The 27,372-nt window shown below is 48.0% G+C and overlaps 1 protein-coding gene across 2 annotated transcripts in view; it reads left to right on the top strand.

The window, feature by feature from the left end:
* Positions 1–27,372, top strand: part of GGA3 (golgi associated, gamma adaptin ear containing, ARF binding protein 3) — a 614,485-nt gene that overhangs the window by 37,854 nt on the left and 549,259 nt on the right. For both annotated transcript variants that reach the window (XM_078654509.1, XM_078654510.1), the window contains 2 exons: positions 11,612–11,696; positions 12,674–12,749. In XM_078654509.1, coding sequence (XP_078510635.1) covers positions 11,612–11,696; positions 12,674–12,749 — 161 coding nt within the window. The remainder of the gene's footprint in view (positions 1–11,611; positions 11,697–12,673; positions 12,750–27,372) is intronic.

Genomic DNA, 27,372 nt, shown 5'->3' with positions numbered 1-27,372 from the left:
ACGCGGGCCGTCAACTGTAATCTCGTGGACACCACGCATTCCGCCATTTTAATAAACTCAGTGTGCCGTCTCTGAAAACTAGGGCCGTTCTTGGCCTTCCAGTGAGCTGTAATCTCCCTCTTTGCCAACAGAAGCCCCAAATCCAAAAACTAACTTGTTACCTTATTCCTAGAGGTGTGGGGGAACCAGTGCAGTAAACAAAGGCCTATAGTGTGTTCTATGTCCCCATCTGTGACATCATGCAAAAGTGTTACCACCTCCTCCCAACATGTTCCAAGTTGAGGGCAACTCCACATCATGAGACAAAAATCCACTCCCACCATGTTACAACGCGGGCACATTACTGAATTCACATTAAAATATTTATTAATTTTTACTGGCGTAAGGTAAGCCCGATGGAGAATGAAAAAATGCACCAATTGAAAGCACGTGTTTCTGGTGCTTTTCCATGCTTGCTCCACCAGTCCCGCCCATGCCATCTCAGGAATTACATCGCCTAAGTCGTCTTCCCACCTCCGTCGGAGCATCACCAATGGGGTCAGTATCTCGTGTGTTATTCGGTGATATAAACATGTAACCGCCTTGATGGTACCAGTTGCCAGGACTACATATTGGGAAGCCATTGAGGTTGGTGGCTCTCTGAGCCCCATCTTCCAGTGCGCCAGGATGGCCATTATAAGTGGCAAGTGCAATCAATAGTCCCCGCGAGCCAGCCCATATCTGTCCTGTGAATCCTCATAAGGAATAACAGCGCATCTTCAAGGAGGTCTTCCACGGTGGCCAACCCCCTCTCCGCCCAAGCAATCAATGCCACCCAATTACCACTGTGCGGTAAAGCTGTACACACAGTCAACGGTATCTCAGGGGCATACGGTTGCACTATTTGTGCCCGCCGCTGACTTCTATTCCAGCAGAGTTGAAATGTTCCCATCTCTCGAATGAAAGAGGAGGCCGAGAGCAGCAATTGGCATAATATTCTGTATAGCTTTTGTATAGCAACCTGATTTCCCTCTGCATCGGCAGAACTCTGGAACGTCTGTGCTACCGCCTGAGCAAGCCACTGTAACTGTGCTGCTAAATAATATGTTTCGAAGTCAGGGACCGCTAAGCCACCCTCCATCTTGGTCTTATCAATGTGTTAAGAGCCACTCTCTGTCGTCCCGAGCCCAGAGGAACCCAACCACCATCGACTGAAGTTGCTTAAAAAACGTGGGTGGAATCCAGATAGCTAGTGTCCTAAAATAGTACAGCAGTCTGACGAGTGCTATCATCTTAAGGATGGCCACCCGTCCAGCCACCGAATGTGGAAGCGTGCCCCAAAACTCTGTACAGCCCTTAATCGCTCTAATGGCCCTGCCCACATTACCCTCCAATAGGTCAGTTTGGGTGTGATAAATGCAAGAGCCAAGGTACGTCATGCATTGACACTCCCACTGTACATCCTGTGTAGATAAGGCGCCTTTGGTCTGCAGCGCGGTAGGGAACAGACAGGTCTTTGCCCAGTTTACCTTGAGTCCGGAAATCTTGCCAAGATCCTCCAATAAAGTCTTGGCACCACGAAGGGCACCCTCCGCATAGGCCAAAAACATAAGGAGATCATCAGCATATAATGCGATATGATGAATTTGCTCGGGCACTCGTAATCCCGAATAATGCAGGCTCCATGGCGAACAGTAGTGGGGAAAGGGGGCAGCCCTACCTCGTACCCCGACCCGCGGTGCAAGCATCCGATACCATCCCTCCCTTTGCTGTGGACTGACGATACAAAAGAGACGTCCAATCTACAAAGCCATCTCCTAGTCCGAATTGTCGCATGACTTGAAACAAATAAGGCCACTCCAAGCTGTCAAAGGCCTTCTCAATATCTATTGGCAAGATAGCAGCAGAGGCTGTGTGATAGGTATCATCTTCTAATATGTCAATAAGGCGCCGCACATTCTGGGCTGTATTCCGGGTTGGTATAAACCCTGCTTGAACCGTATGTATTAGTTGGACCATAAATGGGAGCAGCCGGGTCACCAGAATCCGACTTAAAATGTTATAATCCGTGGTCAGCATTTACAATGGGCGATAGGCCGTCATGTCATGGGGGGGTTTCCCCGGTTTTAGCAATGGTATAATTAGCGCCTCGTGAGTGGGAGCAGGCAAAAGGCGCTCCTTTCTTGCAGTATTATACAATGTCAGTCTAGGGGCCAAAAGATCGACAAACGTACTACAAAATTCCACCGGCAGTCCGTCCACTCCGGGTTTTTTTTCCGGGCCATATGTTTAATTGCGCCACGGACCTCTCCCAAGGTGATGTCCTGACCCAACAACTCCGCACTCTCCCTATCTAACGCTGGAATATCTACCGCCTCCAGGAAATCCTGAATGGCCTCCCCGCCAGGGGCCACCTTGCTCTGATACAGATCATTATAATAAGGAAAGAACAGATCATTTATCCCCCGCTGCGTGTAATGGGCCTTCCCACCCGGAGCGTGAAGTTCCAGGATAACCGCCCCCCTTCGCGCTGGGTTAGCTAGTCATGCCAATAACGCCCCAGACTTATCGCGCTCTGCATGCGCACTCGTAACATATTTTTTATAAACCAAGCAGCGCAGCCGCTCAACCTGCACAGCAACTTTTCCCTCGCTGCTATTAAATCATGTTGGCGATCTGGTTGTGCAGGCCTCTCTCTTTCAGCATCCCGCAAATTCTGATCCGCCCTCTCTAAGCCGTTCAGTAATACTCCAAGCTTACGTGCGATGCAATCCCCTCGTATCACACTCTTACTATTTTCCCACTCCACCGCCAAGGACGAGCCAGTGCCAGTGTTTTCTCGAAAATAATCAGTAATGCCAGTCCCCACCACTTGCCGAAATGCCTGATCCTCCAATAGTTCTGGGTTTAAGCGCCAGGTCGGAATTTTAGGGCGACCGGACAACAAGTTCTCGCGTAACAGTAAGGGGTTATGGTCTGATAATGATCTAGTGAGATATTCGCTGTGCTGTACATCAGCGTGCATGTCAGGAGAGCAACGCATCACATCAAGCTGAACATGGAGGTCGTGCATAGCAGAGAAAAACAAATAATCCAGAGAGGTCGGGTGGTGCGCCCTCCAAGTGTCTACCAGTCCCCACCTATGTTAGCATTCCCACCTAACCCGTGAGAAGTTATGGGTAGGTGCTTCAGGGAGAGGGGAGTGAGATCTATCCATTAATACATCCGTGACAGAATTGAAATCCCCACCCATCAGTACTGAGCCGGACAAAAATGGAGCGAATTGTCAGACAACTGTGTGAAAAGGGCAGATTGTTCCGTATTTGGAGCATATATACTGCCCAACACCACATCCCTGCCATTCAGCCGGCCCACCACTAGTATATACTGGCCCTCAGGATCTTTCAGTTGTCGAGTTGGCTGAAAAGGGATGCCCGCCCGGACCCATATCAAGACACCCAGCGCAAAGGCAGCATAAGTTGTGCAAAAATATGTCCTCTCTATCTACGCTGCAATGCCACGTCCTCTTTTGGCGCTACGTGAGTTTCCTGAAGGAAAGCCAGTTGGACTCCCCTATGGACTAAGTGCACATGTATTTTATGCCACCGTAACATGGTATGCATACCCCTGACGTTCCAAGATATACATTTCAAGTCAGATATCGAACTCATTGCATTGCACCACACTGGGAGTGCACGGCTCGTTTTAAAAAGTTACGCCAATAACCCTGAAATATTCCCTTACAACAATAATAAAAATCCCAACAACCCCACCCCAGGAAAGGTACTAAGAAACTAGCCCCCATCCAAACTACACGGAAACTGACTTCCCTCTCGTAACTACAGAGGAACAGTGGGGAAGAGTGGCTGCAGTCTGTCAATTACCAGCACCAACATTATATAGAATCGACCACGCCCATGCCCCATTTAGTGCAATCTGCCCCCACACCTGGGAGGCATCCCACCAGCAGGAGTAAATAAACTTTCCCCCCACTGCGACCCGCAACCAATATCAGAATAATAATATAAATCGTACAGCACGAGAAAACATAATGGCCCACCAGGCCTGCAAAGGAAGTGAGTCAATGAGACGTGGCTTAATAGCATCAAACAATTTCGTCAGCAGCGCCTGGTGTGATATGTGGCAATTGTACGCTACTAGACTGGGACTCATCGGTGTCCGTGCCCTCAGGAGTTTTATACGTCGCTGTGTCAACCCCGACACCTTCTCGTGGTCCCAGGGCAGTTCCGGCATCTCCCGCAGAGCCTCCGTTCTCTCCCTCTCCGTCTGGGAAGAGCTGGGTGTCTTCAGGGTAGCAGGGCGCTGCCACGATCTTTGGCAGTGCTGTTGCAGCCGCTCCGAAGGTGCGCGCACCCCAGACTCCCCAGCCGGTCTCTTGCCTGTTTTGTAGGTTTCTAGACAGTCCCATGCTTCAGATGGGACCTCACAAAAGTGTTTTGTGCCATCAAGAATAATCCGAAGTCGGGCCGGAAACATCAAGGAATATTGAAGACCCTCATTCCTTTCTTGTCGGCCAGGAAAGACGCACAGCAACGTTTGACCTCCAGTATATAGTCCGGGAAAATAGAAACCTTGCTGTTGCCCACTGCATTAGGCCCAGAGGTGCGCGCTGTCTGTAGGAGGAGATCTCTGTCCTTATAGTGGAGTAGTCTGGCCACCACCGAGCGCGGAGGCCAGCCCGGAGCCAGCGGGCTGGCTGGGACTCGATGAGCCCTTTCCAGGGTGAAGAACTGTGTCAGCTCCTCCGGTGCCACCTTGTCGCGAAGCCAGTCCTCCAAATACTGGTCCATATTGGACCCTTCCACCCCCTCCAGCAGGCCCAAATCGCGGATGTTGTTCCTCCGGTTTCTTCCCTCAGCGTCCTCTGCTCTTTTCTCCAGCACTGAAAGCCTACGGGAGACGTCTTCTACCTGGTCAGCGAGGGATCTCTGTGCCGGCTCCAGGGTCACCAAGGATGTTTCGGCCTGCTCCACTCTATCCGCCAGCTTGGCCTGCAACAGTCCCAGCCCCACCGACACAGTAGCAATGTCTTGGTGCAGGGCCTCTCCCGTGTCTGTGATAGCCTGAAGTATTCGAGCCAACTGTTGTTGAACCCCTGCCTCAATTGGTGCTTCAGGTGAATCTGGCCGTCTCTCCTCCTGCCCCAGGTCTTCTTGATCCGGCGGGGCTGTCCACTGCTTCTCTCTTGGCTTCCCCATTATACAGCTGGGGAACAGAACAATCCCTCTAGACCAGGTCACACTCCGCGCTCAGCGCCATCCCCTCTGCACCAAGCCAATGCCCAGCAAATCTCCAGCAGGAGGTCATGGGGCTCACTTTACCTGAGCCCAGAGCACATTCTCCTTGAGAACACCAGCAGCGGCCCCAGTACACAGGCTGCCCCGGACAGGAGAGCAGGCAGCCACCCTGATCTTAACTTAAAGGTCCCGGGGGCCACGGGACACTCCGCACTATATCCGGTCAGTTCAGGCCTGATTCTCTGAAGGCCAATCACAGCTGCACAGGACCCGTGAAATCCCCTAGTCAGCCAGCAACAATGGGCAGCCCGCTGGAGATGTAATGAGGGAGGCCCCTCCAGCACTATTGTCCGGTTCTCTGCAGTGCGCACAAGATAGCACTCACCCAGAGGCGCCCGTGATAGTTCAGGGCCTCATGCAGGGGCCTCCCGCACGGCGATCGGGCCGCCACAATCTGAGGCAAGAGGTTCCTCCATCCGGTGGCAGCAAGCTGTGTCACACGGCCCGAGCGCGACTGCGCTTCCTGGCCGATCTCGCGAAGGGTCCACTTCGGTAGGCAATGGTGCAGGGCCTCTGAGCGTTCTAAGACGTGTCCCGCTCTATACGGTGCCATACGTGTCCACTCAGCCGCTTGCGGCTGGTTGACAGTGCGTTCCAAGCAGGCGCTTCCATCCGCGGAGCGATCTGTGCCCATTTGGCGCTCACCGCGGAGCTATCTTGCCTGCCTCTGTCGGAGACTTCTCGAGGCCGTCACAGCAGTCTCACTCCCCAACTCGATCAGGCAGGGGCTACAATCGACTCCCCAGGGCCCCTCACTGCAGCATGAAGACTCTGTGATGCTCTCCTGGGGTCAGAATGGCATTAGTCACGGATAAATCAAGGGGCCGGCACGGAGCTCCGAGCTCACGCATCCGCAACCATCAGCCTGCAAGCCACCCCCTTACCACCCATTCGATGCCTCATCAGAGCTAGAACAGGCTGCCCAGAACTTCCCCGCATGGTTCACCGAATGCACTGACAATGTTGAGCTGACAAAACCAGCAAAAAGCAACAAAACCACAAAACAAGCCAGCTGGTACAACCAAAAGGTCACAACCAACAAGCGCAACTGCTATACACTTGAGAAGCAATTGCGCTCCACCTAGAACAAAGCAGGAAGGCAAGAAAGCAACCATCACAGCCTGAATGGGTGGTGAAGTGAGCTAAAGAACGATGATTGATTCAACCCAGATCTGTGTCTGGGGGTGAGTGCCTGAAAAGTTTCAGCACTCCGTCCATCATCTCCTTGTCTTTGCTTTGTTTGCCCTAAGTTGGCAGGGTATGCCCAGACGTGGGTCCCTTGCTCACTTTGCCATTGGATTTAAGCTAGCTTGGCTGATGAGGTGTGTTACCCAGGACACGGTCCCAGGATGCTTGTTTCCGGTCCAGGGAGGACCTGGCTTGGCAGTTCGGGCTCGAACGTTCCCATGAGGCACAGGGTCAAGACTGATTTGCATATAGCTGGGTCCAAAATGGGGTGACGAAGTGAGCTAAAGAACGATGATGGATTCAACCCAGATCTCTAACTGGAGGTAAGTATCTGAAAAGTTTTGGCACTCCATTATCTCCTTGTTTTTGCTTTGAATGGATACAGCAGCCAATCACACGAAAGAACTATTCAGAATAGTCAAGGAACTCTCCTACCCGGCAGCCACAGAGAACACCATCCACCCCTTCCAAGAACTCTGCGACACCCTCTCGGACTACTTCCACAGCAAGATTGCTACCATCCACAACAACTTTAACTCCCAACCCACTGCTCTCAACCTCAACAGCCTTGGCCAACCAGCGTACTGCAGCCGAATGATCACCACTTGGTCTCCCCTCACCACACAGACCACCACAGCCATCATGCCGTCCATCCACGCCGGGGCTCCTACCTACCCCCACTGGCTTTTCAACCTCTGAACGAACCAAATTAGCACAGAACTCAACAGCATCATCAACACATCCAGCAACCTTCCAGGAGCAATAGAAGCCCGCAGATGTCAGACCCCTCCTAAAGAAACCCTCCTGTAACCCCAGCGAACAAAAAAAATTATCGACTGATCTCCTTGCTTCCTTACCCTGCCAAAGTGCTTGAGAAGGCCATCCACCAACAGCGCACCGAATACCTGGAACAGAACCGCCTGCTTAACACCTCCCGATTGGAATTCTGAGACAACCACAGCACCGAGACTCCGCAGATTGCTTCACAGATGACACCAGAACTCTCCTCGTCCGCGGAGAGACATATCCCTGATTTACTTCATTCTCTTGGCTTCCTTCTACACAATCTCCCACTTCACTCTCCACAACATTGGCATAAGGCAAAACACCCTCAAATGGATCGCCTCTTTCCTGACAGGATGCACTCAGAGCATCTGACTGCCCCAAACTCAACTTCAACAAGACAGAAGTACTGATTTTTGGGGGACACACATCCATATGGGACCCCAGATGGTGGCAAGCAGAATTCGGACCCGCACATACAGACTATGCACACAGCCTAGGCATCATCCTCGACAGCGAACTGACCATGAAACGGCAAGTCAACGCAGTCGCCTCCTCCCTGTTTCCACACACTCCGCATGCTCTGCAGACTCTTAAGATGGATTCCTGTCAACACCAGGAAGACTGTATCTCAGGCCCTCGTAACCAGCCACACGGACTATGACAATGCATTCTACACCGGCATCTCCACTCAGCTCCTCAAGAGACTCCAGACCATACAGATTGCTGTAGCCAGACTCATCCTGGACCTCCCGAAATGGACCCACAGCACCCCCCACTTCAGAAACCTCCATTAGCTCCCTATTTAGAAGAGACACCAGTTCAAGATCCTCATGCATGCCTACCAAGCCCTACACAATCCAGGAACGGCCTACATCTGCCAACAACGTAACTTCCATCTTCCTGCAAGACACCTTTGTTCCTCACTAGCCTTTGCACTTCCCCCTGCCCCCCCCAATCTGTTGCAGCCGCTGCGGGTCGCTGCTCCTTCTCCTAGATTACTGCCAAGACCTGGAACGATCTGCGACTCCACCTGGCGCAAGACCTAGCTCTTCGACGGAGACCACGCACACCAGATACCCGCAGGGGTGACAGTTCTGCCCTCTACAAATGCTGATTAATTGACAGCCGCTTCCATCACTGCAATACATTACATCAGCCCCCTGCCTTATCTCAAAAAGAGGGACAAACTGTCTCCACACATCTGACAATATGCCACTCCATTTGCCTCACCAGATGGCATATGTAAATCTGGTGGAATTATAATCGTTCTGTGTTTATATAAAATATCAGATTTCCTTCAAAAGTATATGTTATGTGTGCTTTATCCTACCTGGATAAAACAAGTTGGTTGATTATAATGTTCTTTCATGGATTGTCCCATTAGTGTAGACATGTGACCATCCAAACAGTCACGCATAAAAATCTTCTGAAATGTTGTTATTGCAATCATTTAATAAGTATCTTCAAACATGCACAAGGTGCTGGGGCGTGTGTCACAATTTTCCTGGTAATACATACATACATGCAAGCCATGCCCACTGTTGATGTCACACGAGGGACACCAATTACAGATATTTGGTAGGGATTAGACTAGTCTATTTAGATATTAGGCCTGGGTGCATAGCACGTATAGCATCATGTCTGGCAAATTAAGGCCCCCCCATGTCTCTAAGGTAGCGTGAGTATTTCCAAAGCTATTCTCAGCTGCTCTCCAGCCCCGTGAGCGACATCAGATTTCAGTGCAAGCGCCTAAGGGAATTGTGAAGAAAGCAGCAAGTGGATATTAAGGAAAATTATAGGAATTTGGGTAACACAACCATTTTGTCTATTGCTCACCTCCCTGTCAAGAACAGAAGAAGTCGATTCCATGTTGGGATTCTTTCATCCAGCCTGGACATGGCTATACTATAGTTGGCACACCACATCTCGTCCATATTGCGGCTTAGCCAGATGCCAAGATAACACACTGTGTCCGTGGCCCAAGGCAGGGTGAACTTGGATTCAAATGGCTGCATGCAGTTAGTGAGTGAAAACAAAATGGATTTAGACTCAATTTATCTGGATACCATAGTGGTTCCCAAATCTAATGACTTCCCTATAATTGGTTCGAGAATCTTGAGGGTTCCTGACATAAGCTCGATATCATCAGTTTACATGGAGATTAAGATCCAGCGCTCCGTACAGTTAAACCCCCATTGAGAGTGATGTTGTCTTTCTGGACGTGAGCAGCTCAATTGCAATAGTGAAAAGAACTGGAGAGAGGGGGCAACCCTGACAAGTACCGCGTGTAATCAGGAAAGGGACCGATATAATCCCATTTATGCATACTGTGGCTGTCGGGAAGGTGTACAGTAGCTTGTTAAGGTGTAAAAAACATTGACTAAGTCCCAAGCGAGAAAGCAGAAAGAATTGGGAAGGCCACTCCAATAAATCAAGCACCTTTGTAGTGTCTAGGAGAGCAATGACCTCAGCAAGACTGGGTTCTATGTTGGGTATGATAGTGAACTGCTTGCGAAGATTATGTGATGTGAATCGCCCTGGCACAAATGTGGAGTAGTCTGGGTGTACTATGTCGGACAGAAGAGCAAGGAGGCGGTTAACAATGATTTAAGCAAATATTTTATTGTCTACATTTATCATCGATAATGGCCTAAAGGAATCACACTGGTTGGCCCCATTAGACTAATCTATTAGGGGAAAGCACGGATGTGTGATGTAAATGCTTTGGATTTTTCTAATATTTGTTTTACATAATGACGACTGGGATTATCATAATACCATCATTCTGATACATAAGATGTATGTGCTGATAGACACCGGTCAGTTCTCCTCTTTGAAGGAGGTTTGACAAGCATTGTCCCCTTGGGGCTTCGGACATCAAACCCTTGTGTGCCCGCCGTTAATTGGGAGGAATACAACAGTACTACTGGGTCCTACTGGTTATTTGAGCTCTCTGTACATATTTGGACCACTCACTTCCTAGAAGATATAGTTATATACCTGTACAGTTTTGAATGTCAATTTTTTTCAATAATTGCTTGTCATTTATGGCTGCTTGTTCCACACCACCCTTCTTATTTTTTTTTTTTTTTTTTTTTTTAGCTTTACGTTCGTCTTGGTCTTTTTGTGCATAAAATAAGATTCTTCGATTAATTTCAGCAGAAGTGATAATCTGTGTACATTTATAATACACGATGACAGTTGTTTTTTTCACCACTGCCCACAAATCAAGTCCACATACTAGCTTGCAATAGTGCCCTTTTCTCTAAAACTTTTACATATTCTGCATAGGCTTTGGATAAGCGTGGTAAAACAACTAATTTATTTGATTGCTACCAAATTCATGGCCCTTACCCACCGTTAGCTACGGTTTAATAACTCTAACAAGCAGTGGCAGCAGCACCGGGGAACAATGTTGTAAATAAGCATTGTGTACCTATCCCGTAATGCAATCACATTCTTTTTTACATGGATTTATTGATCTGACAGCGCCTACTCGCCCCATAAGATGTAGCTTTCTGCACAGATATGTGTTTTCATAATTGTAATAACTTAAGACTTCAAGCTGCAATATTTTAAAGTCACTGAAAAAAGTTGATTTGCCAACCCATAACTATTAATAATGTTGGACCGGGGACCAATGAAACTTGATCTCAGACTTTGAACTCATGTTTTTTGCTAATTTTGAGAAACTTTTCACATATTAGATATAATTGTTGCAGTGCACATGAATCCTTCTGTATGTATTATCTCAATTATTAGCAATGGCACTTTGGGTTACAAATTACACCTCCCTGGCTTTGAGACATAGCCTCTCGTTTGTAGGTTCTAGCTGCACTTGATAGTCATGACATGGGACAAGTGGTTGACCTCTTGTGTTTGAGAACAGAGTAGGTCCGATTCCATGATGGCAAGTATGAATATATAAAAATTAGAACGCAATTCTTACACCAATAATGTGCCATGCATGTAAAAACCATAAAAACACCCTTTAGTATGGAAGGAATACATGATCATACCCTATCTGCCCTTTGGTCAATTTCTTGTTAGTATCATTGCAATGAAATTCTCCTTCTCTGTAGTGGTGAGAAAGTTTCACTTTGCTAAAACCTACATTGAAGTTTGTTAATAATTTTGTTCTTCGGTGTGCAGGCTGTTTGTAAAACAAAGGGTATGAGAGAGTGTAACTTTAACTATATACTAAACTGAGCCCTGCAAAGCTTCCTTGCCATGTCATTCTGATCTTTGGTCCTTGCTCATAGAGTTGACTAGCTTCCCTGGTATATCATTCTGAGATAACTGATCTTTGGATTTATACTTTTTTGTCATCCTCTCAAAAGATAAGGCTACAAACCCTTGCAACAGACAGGAAGACTGGGAGTATATCATGGGCTTCTGTGACCAGATGAACGCAGAGCTGGAAGGGTATGTAAAAAAAAGCTCATTCACGGTTTGCACTAGGGGCATATGTATGAGAAAGTTTAATTTTCATACCTTCATTTACAATAATTTTGACATGTGCAAACTATTGGCAGCAGTTAAAGATCACCGTGCTTTTTTGTGTGCTTTTAGTAGTCAGTGAGGTGATTGGGTGTATCGATTTATCAGAAACCAGTGGGTGTCTCAGTTCAGCAGTATCCAAATGATTATTTCTCTTAGAATATTGGAGATAGCTCTTCCCATTAGTTCTGCCAACGAGTGATTCTGAGTTAGTTGTGTTTTTGGATTCATCGCTGTCTCTGATTTGGAAGTCTAATGATATGCAGTGATGTATCTCTTTTCGAAGTGTCTTGGGTGAGCAGGACTCTTTCAGTGTCTCAGTGATCTCACATTTGGTGGTTTCTATGAATTAGCAGTGCTTTGGCATCCTGAGATGTCACTGAATTGACAACTCCTCTCAGCATTCAGTAAAGAATTTGGGGTTGTGGCTTGGGATCCCTCCGGGTTTTAGTAGTCCCTTCAAAACTAGCAATATATTTGCTATAATAGTTTCTTGGCATCTAGTGATATAGAAGTCTCTGGTTATTGTGCTATCTGGTTGTTTGCCTCTTGCTACTGAATGAGAGCTATGGCTCCCTTTTTCTAGGAGTTGGTGTCATTTGCTCCCATGGAAATTCAGGAGTAAGTTGCACCTACACTCAAAATATGCTCCTGAATTGTATATTTAGATCCACTGTTGTCTAGGTTAGCTGTGACTTGAGTTTTAGCACTGTCTCTGGGTTTAATATTCCCTTGGGATTAAGTTTCTTCTATTTATTTATCTCTTTCTCTTTAGATTTCTTTTTCTCCCTTTCTCTGTTCCTTTATATGGCTCCTAATCTCTTCACCGCTCCTCTCATGGTATATAGCTGACATAGAATATCTGTTTGAACTTGCTCAATTTAACATGCTGCTCTTCTCAGTCCACAGATAGCTGTTCGCCTTCTTGCTCACAAAATTCAGTCCCCACAGGAATGGGAGGCAGTGCAGGCACTGGTGGTAAGTTTGCATCCCTGAGATGATACATACAGAATAATTGACTGTTTTGGACATACAGCTATTTGTCCTGTTGTATAAACCATGTGACCCACTGCACTTAAAATTACCCAGGAAGGCCGACGGGTGATTCAAGCCAAGCATTATATACACATTAATGTCAGCTTTTGTCATCTATAAGAGAGAACACTTTTACAGAATGCAAGGATTGACTCTAACCCCTACCAGCAAGGCCTAGAGGTTCCCCAGAGCATGCTTGGCTATATGCATTCATTGAGCCAGTTATTGGCCAGGAAGAGGACCATGCTTGTAGAACACAAATGCTGATGATAGTTATAATCTGCTCCTGACCCAAGCATGGCCGAATACAGACTAAGACCCCTGCTACTCTCTCCTAGATTGGGGTACATGACTAATGGCACAAGCAGTGAACCCAGTATCTGTTTACTAAAGAAGGAAAACAAAAGCCACCAACATGTTGACTATGTTCATTGTAGAAAACTAGTCAGCCATGCAGAAAACCCGCCCTGATTACAATACTATCTCTTGGGGGCGGCGAAGCCCAACAGAGCACACCCATTGTTCACCTTCACTGCATCAAAAGGTACAGGGGTTGAAGACCACATAATTGAACCCAGTCACAGGGTCATGAGGGAGCGTCATACAGACACTAATCACTCTCTCTTCATACTGACATGGGATATATCATCAGTTGCAGAACATACAATTTGATCTGTTTTTATTTATCAGTGGTTGCACCTACATAAGCTGATGGGTGTAAGGTGGGTATAGTTTATCACTGGATGTGACTAGCTTGGAAGAACATACACCTTGAGCTCTTTCTCTTAAAGGGGCTTTACTATTAAAGATTCTTTAAGTGCTGTTTTAATTTATCTTTCTGCGATAAAACATTTAAGTGAACATATTCACTGTCCAGACCGTGTCACCGCTGAAAGCATCATTAGTGTTTCCCTGGATATCCGTAGATAAAAGACAATCGCATATGTGCGTCGTCAGTGACACCAATGGAAGGGACCATGGAGCTTAAGTAATGTTTGACAAACACGGTTTCAATTTCATCTGGAGAATACACTGGAGTGTTATGGGAGAGGCAAATTGAGGAGGTGGGAACCCTTGTTTGGTCCCACTTGTTTGCTTATCAACACAAAATGCCTCTTAGAAACCTCCAGTGTGGCCCTGAATCTTCAATGGTAGTGTGTTGGATGTTCCAGGTCAGAACTGAGAAGATGGATTGCCCCAATGTAATTTAAAGAATAGTGGGTCTTGGTCGGAAACTGTCTTCCCTGTATACGTAGAATGTGACACTAGCAGCTGTGGCAAGAGTAGAAAGGATGTGTTCAATCCGATTTGGAGATCATGTGGGATTGAAAAGAGTATTCCTTACTCTCTGAGTTCCTTATCCTCGAGAAATATGCCTATGACCAGTGCAAGAGCCACTATGCACTAATTCAGCATTCTGAATAGTATGTGGCATTCAAGGGTAAAATAGTCTAAAGTTGCATCGAGAATGCTGTTAAAGTCACCCCTAGTATCCATGTGATGTATGCTCATTTCACCAAGACTATAGACCGCTTTGACAAGAATAATGGCTGATCTGTGTTGGATAAGTAAATATTTCCCAAAAGGACTGGACTGTTGTGTCTTGAGCCAACCTGCAGCTAGTGCATACCACCCTTTCTATCTAGAGTAGTGCCTAAAGGCATGGAGGGAATGCATAGCCTGACTCAAGTCCCCATCCATTTGCAGATGCTGTATACCCAGCGTATAAGCACTGTCCTTTCCATCTTTCCTGCAGTTTGGTACCTATAACACCTGTTTGGTGAGATTAAGTCCAAGGGGTCGCTCACTACTTATCCTACCAGCGTGTAGCCCCAAAGCGTTGTGGTCCTTGAAGTCAGCATCAGCGAGTGCGCCTCTGCCTGGGTCTTGAGGAAAAAATCAGTCGCGTTGGCCATCCCTGGACACGTGTTTCGAGGTTGTTGCCTCTCGTCAGCAGGGAGTAGGAATGTATATAGGGGTGCTGCGTAGGCTGCCAAAAATATCTTCAGGTCTGGTACCGCTCGTGGCACGTAGGAGCGTAACCCGGGCTCGTCAGCCCCACCGGCTCAAGGGAGCCTGAATGTAAAAGTAAGTCCAAGGGGTCGCTCACTACTTATCCTACCAGCGTGTAGCCCCAAAGCGTTGTGGTCCTTGAAGTCAGCATCAGCGAGTGCGCCTCTGCCTGGGTCTTGAGGAAAAAATCAGTCGCGTTGGCCATCCCTGGACACGTGTTTCGAGGTTGTTGCCTCTCGTCAGCAGGGAGTAGGAATGTATATAGGGGTGCTGCGTAGGCTGCCAAAAATATCTTCAGGTCTGGTACCGCTCGTGGCAAGTAGGAGCGTATCCCGGGCTCGTCAGCCCCACCGGCTCAAGGGAGCCTGAATGTAAAAGTAAGTCCAAGGGGTCGCTCACTACTTATCCTACCAGCGTGTAGCCCCAAAGCGTTGTGGTCCTTGAAGTCAGCATCAGCGAGTGCGCCTCTGCCTGGGTCTTGAGGAAAAAATCAGTCGCGTTGGCCATCCCTGGACACGTGTTTTGAGGTTGTTGCCTCTCGTCAGCAGGGAGTAGGAATGTATATAGGGGTGCTGCGTAGGCTGCCAAAAATATCTTCAGGTCTGGTACCGCTCGTGGCACGTAGGAGCGTAACCCGGGCTCGTCAGCCCCACCGGCTCAAGGGAGCCTGAATGTAAAAGTAAGTCCAAGGGGTCGCTCACTACTTATCCTACCAGCGTGTAGCCCCAAAGCGTTGTGGTCCTTGAAGTCAGCATCAGCGAGTGCGCCTCTGCCTGGGTCTTGAGGAAAAAATCAGTCGCGTTGGCCATCCCTGGACACGTGTTTCGAGGTTGTTGCCTCTCGTCTTACTTTTACATTCAGGCTCCCTTGAGCCGGTGGGGCTGACGAGCCCGGGTTACGCTCCTACGTGCCACGAGCGGTACCAGACCTGAAGATATTTTTGGCAGCCTACGCAGCACCCCTATATACATTCCTACTCCCTGCTGACGAGAGGCAACAACCTCGAAACACGTGTCCAGGGATGGCCAACGCGACTGATTTTTTCCTCAAGACCCAGGCAGAGGCGCACTCGCTGATGCTGACTTCAAGGACCACAACTCTTTGGGGCTACACGCTGGTAGGATAAGTAGTGAGCGACCCCTTGGACTTACCTGTTTGGTGAGATGCCTGAATAAATGCAATCTTTTTATCCCGATATTGTGTGTCATCTTCATAGAACTTTCCAGTCATTAAAGATAGGAGAAACTAATGGTAGTGTGAAAAAACAATGTGCTGGCCAAATATACGTGATCTCTTCCAAATCCAAGTCAATGCCACTAGTACTATTTGGAAATTATTAAGAAACCTGTGTTTTTAACCATTTCAAATCCTCAGGTATTGGGTTGAGAGATAGCAACCACCCGCCCAAACTGTAAATTACAACTAAAATATTGATGCTTTCTTCAGATCTGGCGAAGATCCAGTGTAGATGAAGGGTGTGACACATCCACACCAGTGAGTCTAGAACTTGACAGTCTGCCCGCATGTTGTAATATATAGATGGCAGGGCCTGGTGAACAACCACAAGAGCCTTTAGTGCCCACTGTTGGTGCCTGACAAAACTGAAGGTTTGAGATACAATATTATACTTGAAACTGGCCCTGGTCTAACTCAGCAACCAAAAGTAGGATGAGGACCTTACCAGTACTGCAAAGAAAAAGAACAACCATTTTGTAGCAGTGACATGATGCAGTAAGAAAATCAGATACTTTTCAAGGGTGACTTAACATTTACACTGCAGGATTTCAAAAAGGTAAATGACAATTGAGGTATAAAGCAAATTTTCATGCAAGGTAATCTACTGTTTGAGGTGTAACAGAGGAGAGCCCTCCAGAGCCCATGCTCTTGAGTAAATTGAAAGACTCATTTTCGGAATCTGTTATAGCAAAATACTCTGGGGCACTGCCACGGTTAGAGTCACGCAGCTCTGAAGCTACAGTCAGCCGTGCTTTTCTTTCTTTTGGGCTTCATCTGTTCAGGGGGCATTACTTAGCATGGTATGATTCTGCAGCATCTTTTACGAGTGTCCGGAATTTGATGACCTTTGAGCAGATTAGCAGAGGACTTTTGGCATAGAGGAGTATTGTTCTCGCCAGTCTCCAGTATGCTGATTTGCGATGATTTTCAGTTTTTCTAGAAGAAGCTGGGAGTACCGCAGCCCCAGTTTTGCAAATTTACCTTTCACCCCTATGAATAACACACAGCTATGCTGTACAGCAAGGGTGTATTTCAGGAAATTCATTGTCTTGTCTCCTTCACTCATAAAGTGCCCCTGCATCTGTCCGTACGCTGGATAGCGTCTTTGCCACTGTAGTTCAGCATTTTGATCGCCACCAGTCTAGGCGGGGTACCTGGGATAATTTATTAATGTGTGTATGTATATGGTATTAGTATAGCGTGAACATAGCCAAAAGGCTGCATAGCGCTGTACAGGGTGAAAGACAAGCAAAAAGTCAACATGTGAAAGTAGAGATTGTTGGACCTTGGCATCACAGCCTGCAGCTTCCTCAGAACCTCTGCTGCACGACTAATTCTTGATGCAGGCCTTCGCATTGCAAGCCCTCGTCAACTCAATCAATCAGGGGTTTTAAAGTGCACTACTCACCCGTGAGGATCTTGGGGGAGGGGGAGCTGCAAGCAGCTCCATAGATCATTAGAAGAGCCAGGTCTTGAGGTCCTTTCTGAATTGGTGCAGTGTTGGGCTTCGTCGGATGCGGAGGGAAAGTGCGTTCCTTGTCTTGGCCGCCAGGTAGGAGAAGGATCTGCCACCTGCTCTGGCCCTGTTGACGGGGGGGACTGTGGCTAGGCCGAGGTCGGCAGAGCGGAGGTATCTCTTGGGGTCGTGGACAGAGATTCATTCATTGAGGTATTGGGGTCCGGTGTTATGGAGGGCTGTGTAGGCGCGTGTGAGCAGTTTGAAGGTTATTCTTCTTTCGGCGCGGAGCCAGTGGAGGTGGCAGAGGTGTTGGGTGATGTGGTCATGTCATGGGATGTCGAGGATAAGTCTCGCTGCAGCATTCTGGATGGTCTGGAGTTTGGACAGAAGTTTTTTGTTGATTCTGACATTGAGGGCGTTTCTGTAGTCCAGTCTGATGGTGATGAGTGTGTCGGTGACGGTCTTCCGGGCATGGGGGGGGGGGGGAATCCACTTGAAGGTTTTGCGAAGTATGTGGAGGGTGTTGAAGCAAGTGGAGGACACGTCATTGATCTGGCGGTTCATGGTGAGTGAAGAGTCGAGTATGATGCTGTGGTTGTGTGTGTGGTCTGTTGGGGTGAGTGGGTTTCCAAGGTCCGGGGTAACCAGGTGTTGTCCCATGCGGAGAGGTTGGAGCCGAGGATGAGGACTTCTGTTTTCTCGACTGCAGCCTTGACGATGATGCAGGACTTTGCATCGCAGCCTGCATCTTCTTCATCCCTGTTGCTGTGCGACACATCCTCAATGCCAGACTTCCCATCACAGGCCCTTGTTAACTGCATCCTTGACAATGCTGCAGTACTCCGCATCGCAGCCCTACAGCTCCTTAGAACCGCTGCTGCGCGTTGCATCCTTGCACACTATCATGTAATGCTCTGCAAACCAGGATTTATGGTACTTTGTTCATTGGTCCCTGTAGGCAGCCTGTGGTCCTTCGCTAGCGGCCTCTTTTGAGGCACTATTTTTGCTTAAATCTTTAATTTTGCATAGCTCCAGTTCAACTGATTGGATTTTTGTTGCTTTGGTCTCAGATCTATTACATTTTCACTGTACTATGAAGTGCTGCATAAATACCAGAAGGTTAGGCACAGTTTAATTGGGGTTGCTTTTGATTTCACCTTGACAGAAATTGTGGTTGCTGCTTGGGTACTGTTTCACCACCCTCAACCAGTAATCCAGTTTCCAATGCTTCAATATTCTTGACCTTTTTCAACAGCTTCTGTAGATTCTCATGGAGAACCCCCGGTCAACTGTGACAGCATCAGCTCCAGTGTCTGTTATGCCTTGTAGAATCATGTCCAGCTTGCCAAAGGGTGGACAGTTAGAGGGTGATGCATCTCTGGCCAACACGGGAAGCGAGCCACTAAGTCCCTATTGCTCGTGTAAATGTCTCATTAGCACACCATGTGCATGGGTAGAGTTTATTATATAGTTTTATCAATTATAACACAAGAATAGAAATACAGATATCGGGCATCATTTGGTGGAACATATCATAATAGTGAACGGGAAGATCAAACTGAGGATACACAACAGTTATAGGCATCTGAAAAACATCGATACAAATTAGAACTGAGATAAAGCAATACGGTACAGATAGCCTTGGGCAAACATAATCGGATCCCGTCCGTCCAAAATACAGAATATGAGACTCCAACCCTAGACACCCAGATATGAGGATTAAATGATCAGGAGAACATGCCACATTTCTTGTGAAGAAGGGAAAAGGGAAACAGAAAGGTCATAGAACAAAATAAAGAAAAAAAGAAAAAAAAACTCAACCCCCCACCCTGCACCCCTGCGGATGGCTACGACCTAACCCCACTAGCAGCGTGCCTGTCGCCCTCTAAACTAACCCCAGGGAAGGGAAAAGATGGAGGAGGAGAAGAATCGTAAAAAGCAAATATACCCCCGGTCTCCCGCATCCCCTGCCAGAAGCCATCACCCCGAGATACAACCAAACCGACATAAAGCAAATTTACAAACCAATCGGGGGGTATAGCAAGGCACCACCCAACTCCCTTCACGTTATAGGTACAATCCCGGCAGTAAGTCAAGCTATTTTATCGAACCCAAGCCCTCAAGATCAACCCTGGCCAGTACGGTACTTCATAAAAGTCTTTTCCAGTCGAACCACCATCTTAATCGAAAATGCAGGACGATCGTCAAAGTTCACTTCGGTGTTGAAGGATCGGCCAACGGAGAGAAAGTCACGAGTTCCACAAAACGAGCGAAGGAAAGTGTCCAGAGATGTCACGTCTGTCCCACAGTCACTGAGGAATTTGTAACAGCACAGAAGACTGTCCATAGCTGAATGAGGCGACAGCAGGATCGAGCAGGGAACGCTAGCGACAAACACGGGTTCGCTGACTGTGAAATGAGAATCGGAAAAGCGCAGTAAATCCAGGTTATGTCCGGGGACCTCGAACTCAGATGTACATTGCATCGCTGGTATCGCAGGTGGATGAGAACTTAATGGAGAATCAGAGACCGGTCCCAGGATACCGACCCCTTGCACGCTCAGTGTCCGGAATACGACGGTGAACTGTGAATGGAGCGCCTCAATGGCGGCCATGACGGCCTGCAGCGATGGCGTACCTTCCGTCCGCCCCATCTCCTCTCGCGAAGAGGCAGAACTGGATTCGTACCCCAGAGGCCGGCTTCTCCGGGGCAACAGGCCACGCAAAGCCAGTGATCACAGTGGGCGCTCCCCGTCTTGTAAGATCGACACCGTCGCCGATAATGAGGGCCCCGGCCCGTCAACCCCGGGGGGTCAGCAGGGTCTCCGGGCGTCGGACCCACAGACACGGCAGCCGGCGCGATCCGCTGTTGTGTTCACGGTGTAGACCGGTCACGATGCCACCATCAGAAAACCAACAGGTTACGAGACACTTGGGGGGACCGGGCTCAGTCCAGGTCCAGCGGCCGTTGTTGATCAACTCCAACCCGGATAGTCTGGAAATCGAGGCCCCGGCTTCCACACGATGTTAGGCCGAGAATGGGAACACGGCGTATCTTCGGAGTCCGATGAGATAAAAACCTCGGGATTACACCTTTAGAAGCAGAAATACTTCATGAACCCGGGAGTCTGGTGCGAAGTCAGGATTAAGAGCAGGATATACGAGCTGCTGGCGGAGGTCGGCGGAGCCGGGAGCTTATGCGGCCATCTTGGTTGCTGGCGTAGCTCCTCCTCCCCTGCATGGGTAGAGTTTAATGTAGTAACTGGCAGTCATGGAGGCCCTGCGGACAGAGAGGCATGCCAATACCAACAGAAGCGGTGACTAAAAAGCTTGCAGCTAGTCACCAAAGCACCCCGCCACCAGAACGCAGCGACAGGGGGAAACAGAGAGGGTCTCAGAGCCTGCCCTCAGTACAACCATCCAGCTCTTACAGTGGTCTGCAACAGCTCATGTCCACGATGCAGTGAAGTAATGTATGGTGATACCCCTGCACTCTAGAATGTCTCCAAGGGGCTACGGTATTACTGCCAACATGGTACAGGCTGGCTATGTGAGAGCCTTAGTAGTGGTTAGACAAGTGGACCAGAGAGCGCATAGGGAGGCAACATAATAGAGTTCACTTTGGCTGCTCAGCCCCCGAACTGAAACAGGGACTTCGTGTGGGTCTGTACCCCAGCAGCTCATGCCCACACTAGCAATTTTAAATGAATAGAAGACCGGTGAGAGTCTGCTCACCGGTGAGGGAAGGCCTCGACTGCTACTTGCAGTCAGAACCAGGGGCCAGTGGCATGCCACAAGGTGCCTCCCTGAACCACTAACTGCTCTACAGGTAACCCCCACCAACACAGGGTCATGGAGGAGTGTCGTGAAAGCAAAGCCCAGGGGCACTGAAGCGGCAGTGAAGAAGACTGCACTTTCAAGCATTCGGTGTGGTTAGGCTTCACAGTCCGATTACAGAGCTTAGGTCCCAGTGCCACATGAAGAAGCAGGCCACTCCAGCCGCTCTGCTGAATATTACAGGAAGTAAAGGTATACATCTCACTCATCCAAATGTCTAACCTCCCTATCATGTAGATAGCTGAGCTTGACAAACAGATATGTGCAGAGAATGGTATGGCAGCAATACGTGCTCTGAAACCAAGTAAAACTCCAGGCCAGGTAGGCTTTTTGCACTATTTCAGAAATCCTTTCAGGGCCTAATATTGGGGCTGCTCACACGTTTTCTTACCACAGTCACACAGGGCCAGGCAATAATACCTACCCTGCATGAACCATATGTTTTTCTGGTTCCCAAACCTGGATAAACGCATGTTGGTTATAAACGGAAAGAGACCGGCCCTTACATCGGTTATTGGGTAGGATTGGTGATGCCTGCACCTTTAATATGTACCTTTTCTACATCTATTTTGTCCCTGGGTCAGAGTTCGGGTTAGAAACACCAAAACGTTATGAATTTGCTAGAGTATGTAGTCTGAGGAAGAATCGGGAGTTCTGAAATTTTGAATGCTAGGTGGTTATGATATCGTGGATTCTTACCAGCAGAGAGTTTTAATGCTTAGCAGTATGTACCAATGGAGTGAGGTCACTGACCCAGGTTTGCTAGTTGGCAAACAGGTGTGCGTATGGTCTACTGCCCTGCTGGAAAGGAGTGTAACCAGGTCCTTGTTTTGAAGGAGGAGAAAGGTGCCTAGTGTACAAAGGGTTTGCTAGAGGATTGGGCCCTCCAGCCTGAGGCAAGACATTTTTAAAAGGAAAGGTACTGGCTGTGGCAATTTTAAAATATTCATGATTGTTGGATTGCCTATGGATGAGAGGATGGTTTGAAAGCAGTATGAGGTCATGTGGATTTACGATGAATAGGTGGGCTATATAATCTCGTTTTGAAGGTAAGAAATGGCTAGGCCCTTTAAAATGCAGTGTGGTTATGATATTGTGGATTTTTTCTGTCACAGTTCCAAGGCCTTCCAGTGTCTTTCAGAGAATAAGTAACCTTTGAGGCAGGGTTTGGGAAAGTTCTTGAAGGACAAACTTTCTGGATCTTGTTTATGTCGCATGGCTACTTGTTTTTTACCATGCAGGTACTAAAGAAAATGTGTAATGTTGTACCACAGACCTCCAGGCAAATGCTTGTTCAATCATTGATTATCAGTAGGCCAGACTACTATAATGCACTATTTTTAGGCCTCCCTGTCTACTTAATGTGCAAACTGCAGTTCATTCAGAACGCTGCAGCTTGACTAATAGTAGCCACATATGACAGTATTTCAGTTCACCCCAAAACTCTATGTTGACTCTCTGTTCAGAAAAGAAATATCTTTAAGGCTCTCTGTTTTTGTTGCAAGGTCATTTTATCCCACTCATCAGCTTAACTACACCGCTAAGGTGTTCACAAGATATGGACCTACTACACTGTTGCACTACTTCTTCCAACTGGGTAGTCCTGCCCAAATTTCTTAAGGCCAGACTTAGTGGATATGCCTTTTTATTTATCATTTTATTTATCATGGTGCAAGCTTGGAGTAACCTCTCTCCTGAGATTTGTATTCAACCCAATCTTTTAAGATTTTGTAACACCCTAATAACCTTTCTGCTTTAATCCTGTGCCTCCCACAGTTATAACATTATTTATTAGTTCTGGTCAAGTGTCTGAATTCTCAGATTAGCGCCAGGACACCTCTTGATAACTTTGCCATTTATAATCCAAAATCCACTCAAATCAAATCATGGACGGTAGTAGCATAGTTTCCTTTGAGGGAACATAAGTCTGATATGATAAGAAGGCACAATACTGATTGCCTCAAAGGTAATCCATCCAGCTGTCATTGGAGAGCAGAGGAGATATAGAGTAGGGCAATGAGGTCAATTTGTCAAGTCCCACTTGAAAATATCTTGAATTAGCGCACAAGCCTTTGGGAATTAGAAGGCGATTAGATGGCGACATCAGACTAAGCACATAATACTTGTATAATAACTCTTTAGTACGTACCTGCATGGTATTGCCCTTTCAACTGCATTATTTTAAAGCCAGGGAGAAATGAAACTAAGGTATCTACCACCAATGTTTCATGAAGTATACCATTGCATATGGGAAGAGCTCATGCATGTACAGCTTGATTTTTGATGATGCTGACCCTATTTTAACTCTAGGTAAGCTATTAAAAAATCAACATGGATGGTTTACATCAATGATATGGCAAGCTAGCAAATATCTGTGACAGAGCCTCATCAGATTTGCCTGTAGTTGAATCAAGTCTCGAAGGCCTGCTGTTAGAAATGGGATTTTTAGTAGGCTAGGGCATGTGCCAAAGCCAGACAGAAACCCACCACTCAAGTCACGATAAGGGAGTTACACTGTTAAAATAACCCCTACTCTCCCCCTTGGTAGCTTGGCACGAGCAGTCAGGCTTATCTTAGAGGCAGTTTGTAAAGCATTTGCACATAACCAACAGTAATACAGTGTAAGCACTACAAAAGGACACCACAACAATTTAGAAAAATATCCAATATTTTTATATACTTAAGACTAGACCAAAAATGATAAAAATCCACAATACAGTACTTAAAAATCTTCAGTTATCAAAATATGTTTGAAAAACAGTTCCTTGATGTCGATAGCTCCGCCCGAGGCTATCACTGCGTTGTGAGCAAACAAATCCAAACAGTTCTGGCTGACCAAAGCGTCGTGGGCCAGCTACGGTGTCGGGAAGACCTGCAAACAGTACCTTTTAGGAGTGCAGGGCGTCGGCGACCTCTCGTTGAGCTTCCGAAAGCACGGCGTCCGCAGGCTTCGGATCCGGAGGTCGATGCAGGAGTCGTCGGGCCCTCGAGGTCACACACGTTGCAGATCGAACTCCTCTCTGTTGAAGTGCAGAGCGCTGGCGTCGGCAGGCGTCAAGTGCTGCGGTGCAAAGTACAGTGGTGTGGCGTGCGGTTACCTCAGGTCGCGGTGCGAGCAGTGGCTGGGTGGCGGAGTCAGATGGCGTCGTCGGTGAGACCAGGGTCGCGGTTCGAAGTTAATGCGGTGCTCGTCGCGGTGCTGGCAGGTTGCGGTGCAAGCAGCAGCATTGTCGTTGCTGAAGCGCTGTTGCCTGGAGTCGATGGAGCCGGCAGGCCAAGGCTGTGGTGCGGGATGAGGGCGGTGCGTCGTGTAACTTTACGAGCGGTGCCCTCTAACCACGTTGCAAGCACCAGCGTATTTTCCCGCGTGGAGCGTCGTAGTCTGAGATACCAAGGCTTCGTCGTGAAGCGAGGCAGTGCAGTGCCCACAGGTCGCGTTGCGAGCAGCGGCTCAGTGGCGGCATCAGCAGGTGTCGGCGGTGAGACCAGGTTCTCGTTGCGGCTGCGCCCTCAGCGGTGCCTTCAGGACACGAAGACGGCAGCATCGTAGACAGCATCGGGTTGCTTTTTCTTCTATTGCAGCACAAAACACACAGCCCCCAGTGCTGAGGACAGAAGTCTTTGCTGTTCCAGAGACTTCTTGAACCGGGGGCAAGCTCTACCTCGAGCCCTTGGAGAAACTCACTAAAGTAGATTGCAGAAAGTTCAGTCCAGTCCTTTCACTGCCCAAGACCGAAGCAGCCACTGCAGGCCAACACAGCAAAGCACACAGCAAAGTGGTAGTTCCTCCTCACAGCATCTCCAGCTCTTCTTCTTGGCAGTCTTCTTGGTCCAAAAGAGTTCTAAAGTTCAGAGGTCTGGTCCCCAATATTTATATCCCAAAATCCTTTGATCTCTTAGGCACAAAGTGTCTGTGCCCAGCCAGAACCAGTTCTGCCTTCTGGATGTGACTTCCTGGCAGGAGGTGGAGACGGCATTGTCAGAGGCTGACCAGGCCCTTTGAGGTGCAAGGAAATCTCCTCCCCTTTCCCCAATTGCAGCCCAGGTCTATTCAGCCCTTTCCTAACCCACCTAGTCTATCTGAAGCCACTCCTGCTCCCCAGCCTTCTGTCATCCACATTCCAGCAGAGTCACACGGGATGACTGAGCAAGAAAATACCTACTTTCTAAAAGTGGTATTTTCAAACACAGAATGTAAAAAGCACCGTCACTAAAAGATGCATCTTTAGATTCTGAGTTCAGGCATACTAAACTTTGTTTTCCTACCTAATTCCCCGGGCCAGTTATGTTTATAAGATGTTATAAACAAACTCCCCATTCTGTCCTATGGGGAAAAGGGAGCCTTGCAGTAGCGAAAAACAAAATTGGCCGTAATTTGCTATCAGGACATCAGGGCATGTCCTAGCTTTCACATACACTGCACCCGGCCCACATGGGTACCTTGGGCCTACCTTAGGGGTGGCGACATGTAAGACAAGGAAGGTGAGGGACTGGCAAGTGTGTGCACTGGCCAAGTCGACATGGCAGTTACAAACTGCGCGCAGACTCCGCAATGGCGGGTCTGTGTTACCTGTTCAGGGCTACTCATGTGGGTGGCACAATCAGTGCTACAGGCCCACTAGTAGCATTTGATTCACAGGCCCTGGCACACTCAGTGAACTTTACTAGGGTCTAACAAGTAAATCAAATACCCAATCATGGAAACACCAATCCATAACACAATTTACCACAGGAGCACTTGCACTTTACCACTGATTAGCAGTGAGAAAAGTGTGCAGAAACACTACGTCAGCAAAAACAGAGTCAAAATTGGGAGGTCAGAAACAAAAACTCAGGGGAAACACGCCAAAATATTTCAAGTCTAACACCCGCAGTGACTGCTCATTGATGAACCTGAAGGCCATACAGGACTGTAAGGTGAAACTCTTATCATCAAGCACTGGAAGACTACTTCGAGATCGGTCCAAGTCCACATGTCTTAGTCCCATTCCTGGTTCAAAATTTGCAGCAGTCAATCCAGAGTTTGTTCATCGTTTTCCTCCAAATCTTCAGATAAGTGAAAAAATATATATAAGCATGACTCTGCCCCTTCCCATCACTCTTGTACTCCTTAGGCAGCAGGAGTATGTCACCATTGCTCCCGATCTCGCTCCCAAACCTGTTAGAATTCGGAACGAACTCCGCAACGTGTCCCGGCACAACCAGAATCTCCGGGGCTGTCTGCGACACTGAGGCAGACCCATGAGTTCCAAAGCCATGCTCTAGATCTCTGATCTCTTTTCAACTCCCTTTGGTGCGCCTGCGAGCCCCAAGTAGCTGACAGGCACTCTGTCTCAGATACCTCCAGCATGTTCGCTGTCGGTCACAGTTGGACCCTCTCAAACACCCACAGTCTCCTCCTGCTCCCGTACCCACTCCACTTTCGACTTCATTGTCTATTCAGGTTCCCTGAGCATCAACGTTGATGAAGATTCCATCGCCACCAGAGAACGAGGTTCCCATTGCTCTTGCTAGTGCTGAGTCAGTGCCACTAAGACCTCGGCCAAAGCCACTCTCCATTCTCATCGCACCATAACTTGCGCTTGAAATCCTACATCCACAAGGAAGACCTTGCATTCCTTTTCTTGGAACATATTCTGACAACAACAAAAATGCAGGTGATGAAATGGACCAACCCTACCATGAAGAGAATCAGTATGAGGACATCCGACAGGCAATTGTCCTTGACACCTCCCCTGATACTGGACTTCACACCAGGTCCTGCCACTGAAGAGAGTGATTGCTTTGCAATGGTCATGTGTAGGGCAGCTGAAGGTCCCGAACTCTAGTTCCCCACCTTAGTAGTCAAACTCAATGCCTTGACCGAAATTTTGCAGCCAGGGCAAACCACTGCTGAGCCTCTACTACCTTTTAATGAGGCACTAGTTGATACTCTCCTTGGGGCCAGGGCAAACACTTACTCGAGCCCCCAGTAGATCACCAAATTGCAAGACACCACTAATCTGGCCCGAGTGACCCTGCA

The sequence above is a fragment of the Lissotriton helveticus genome, chromosome 7 (assembly GCF_964261635.1).
Source record: "Lissotriton helveticus chromosome 7, aLisHel1.1, whole genome shotgun sequence".
Classification (NCBI taxonomy): domain Eukaryota; kingdom Metazoa; phylum Chordata; class Amphibia; order Caudata; family Salamandridae; genus Lissotriton; species Lissotriton helveticus.
This window is presented reverse-complemented; position numbering and strand designations above follow the sequence as displayed.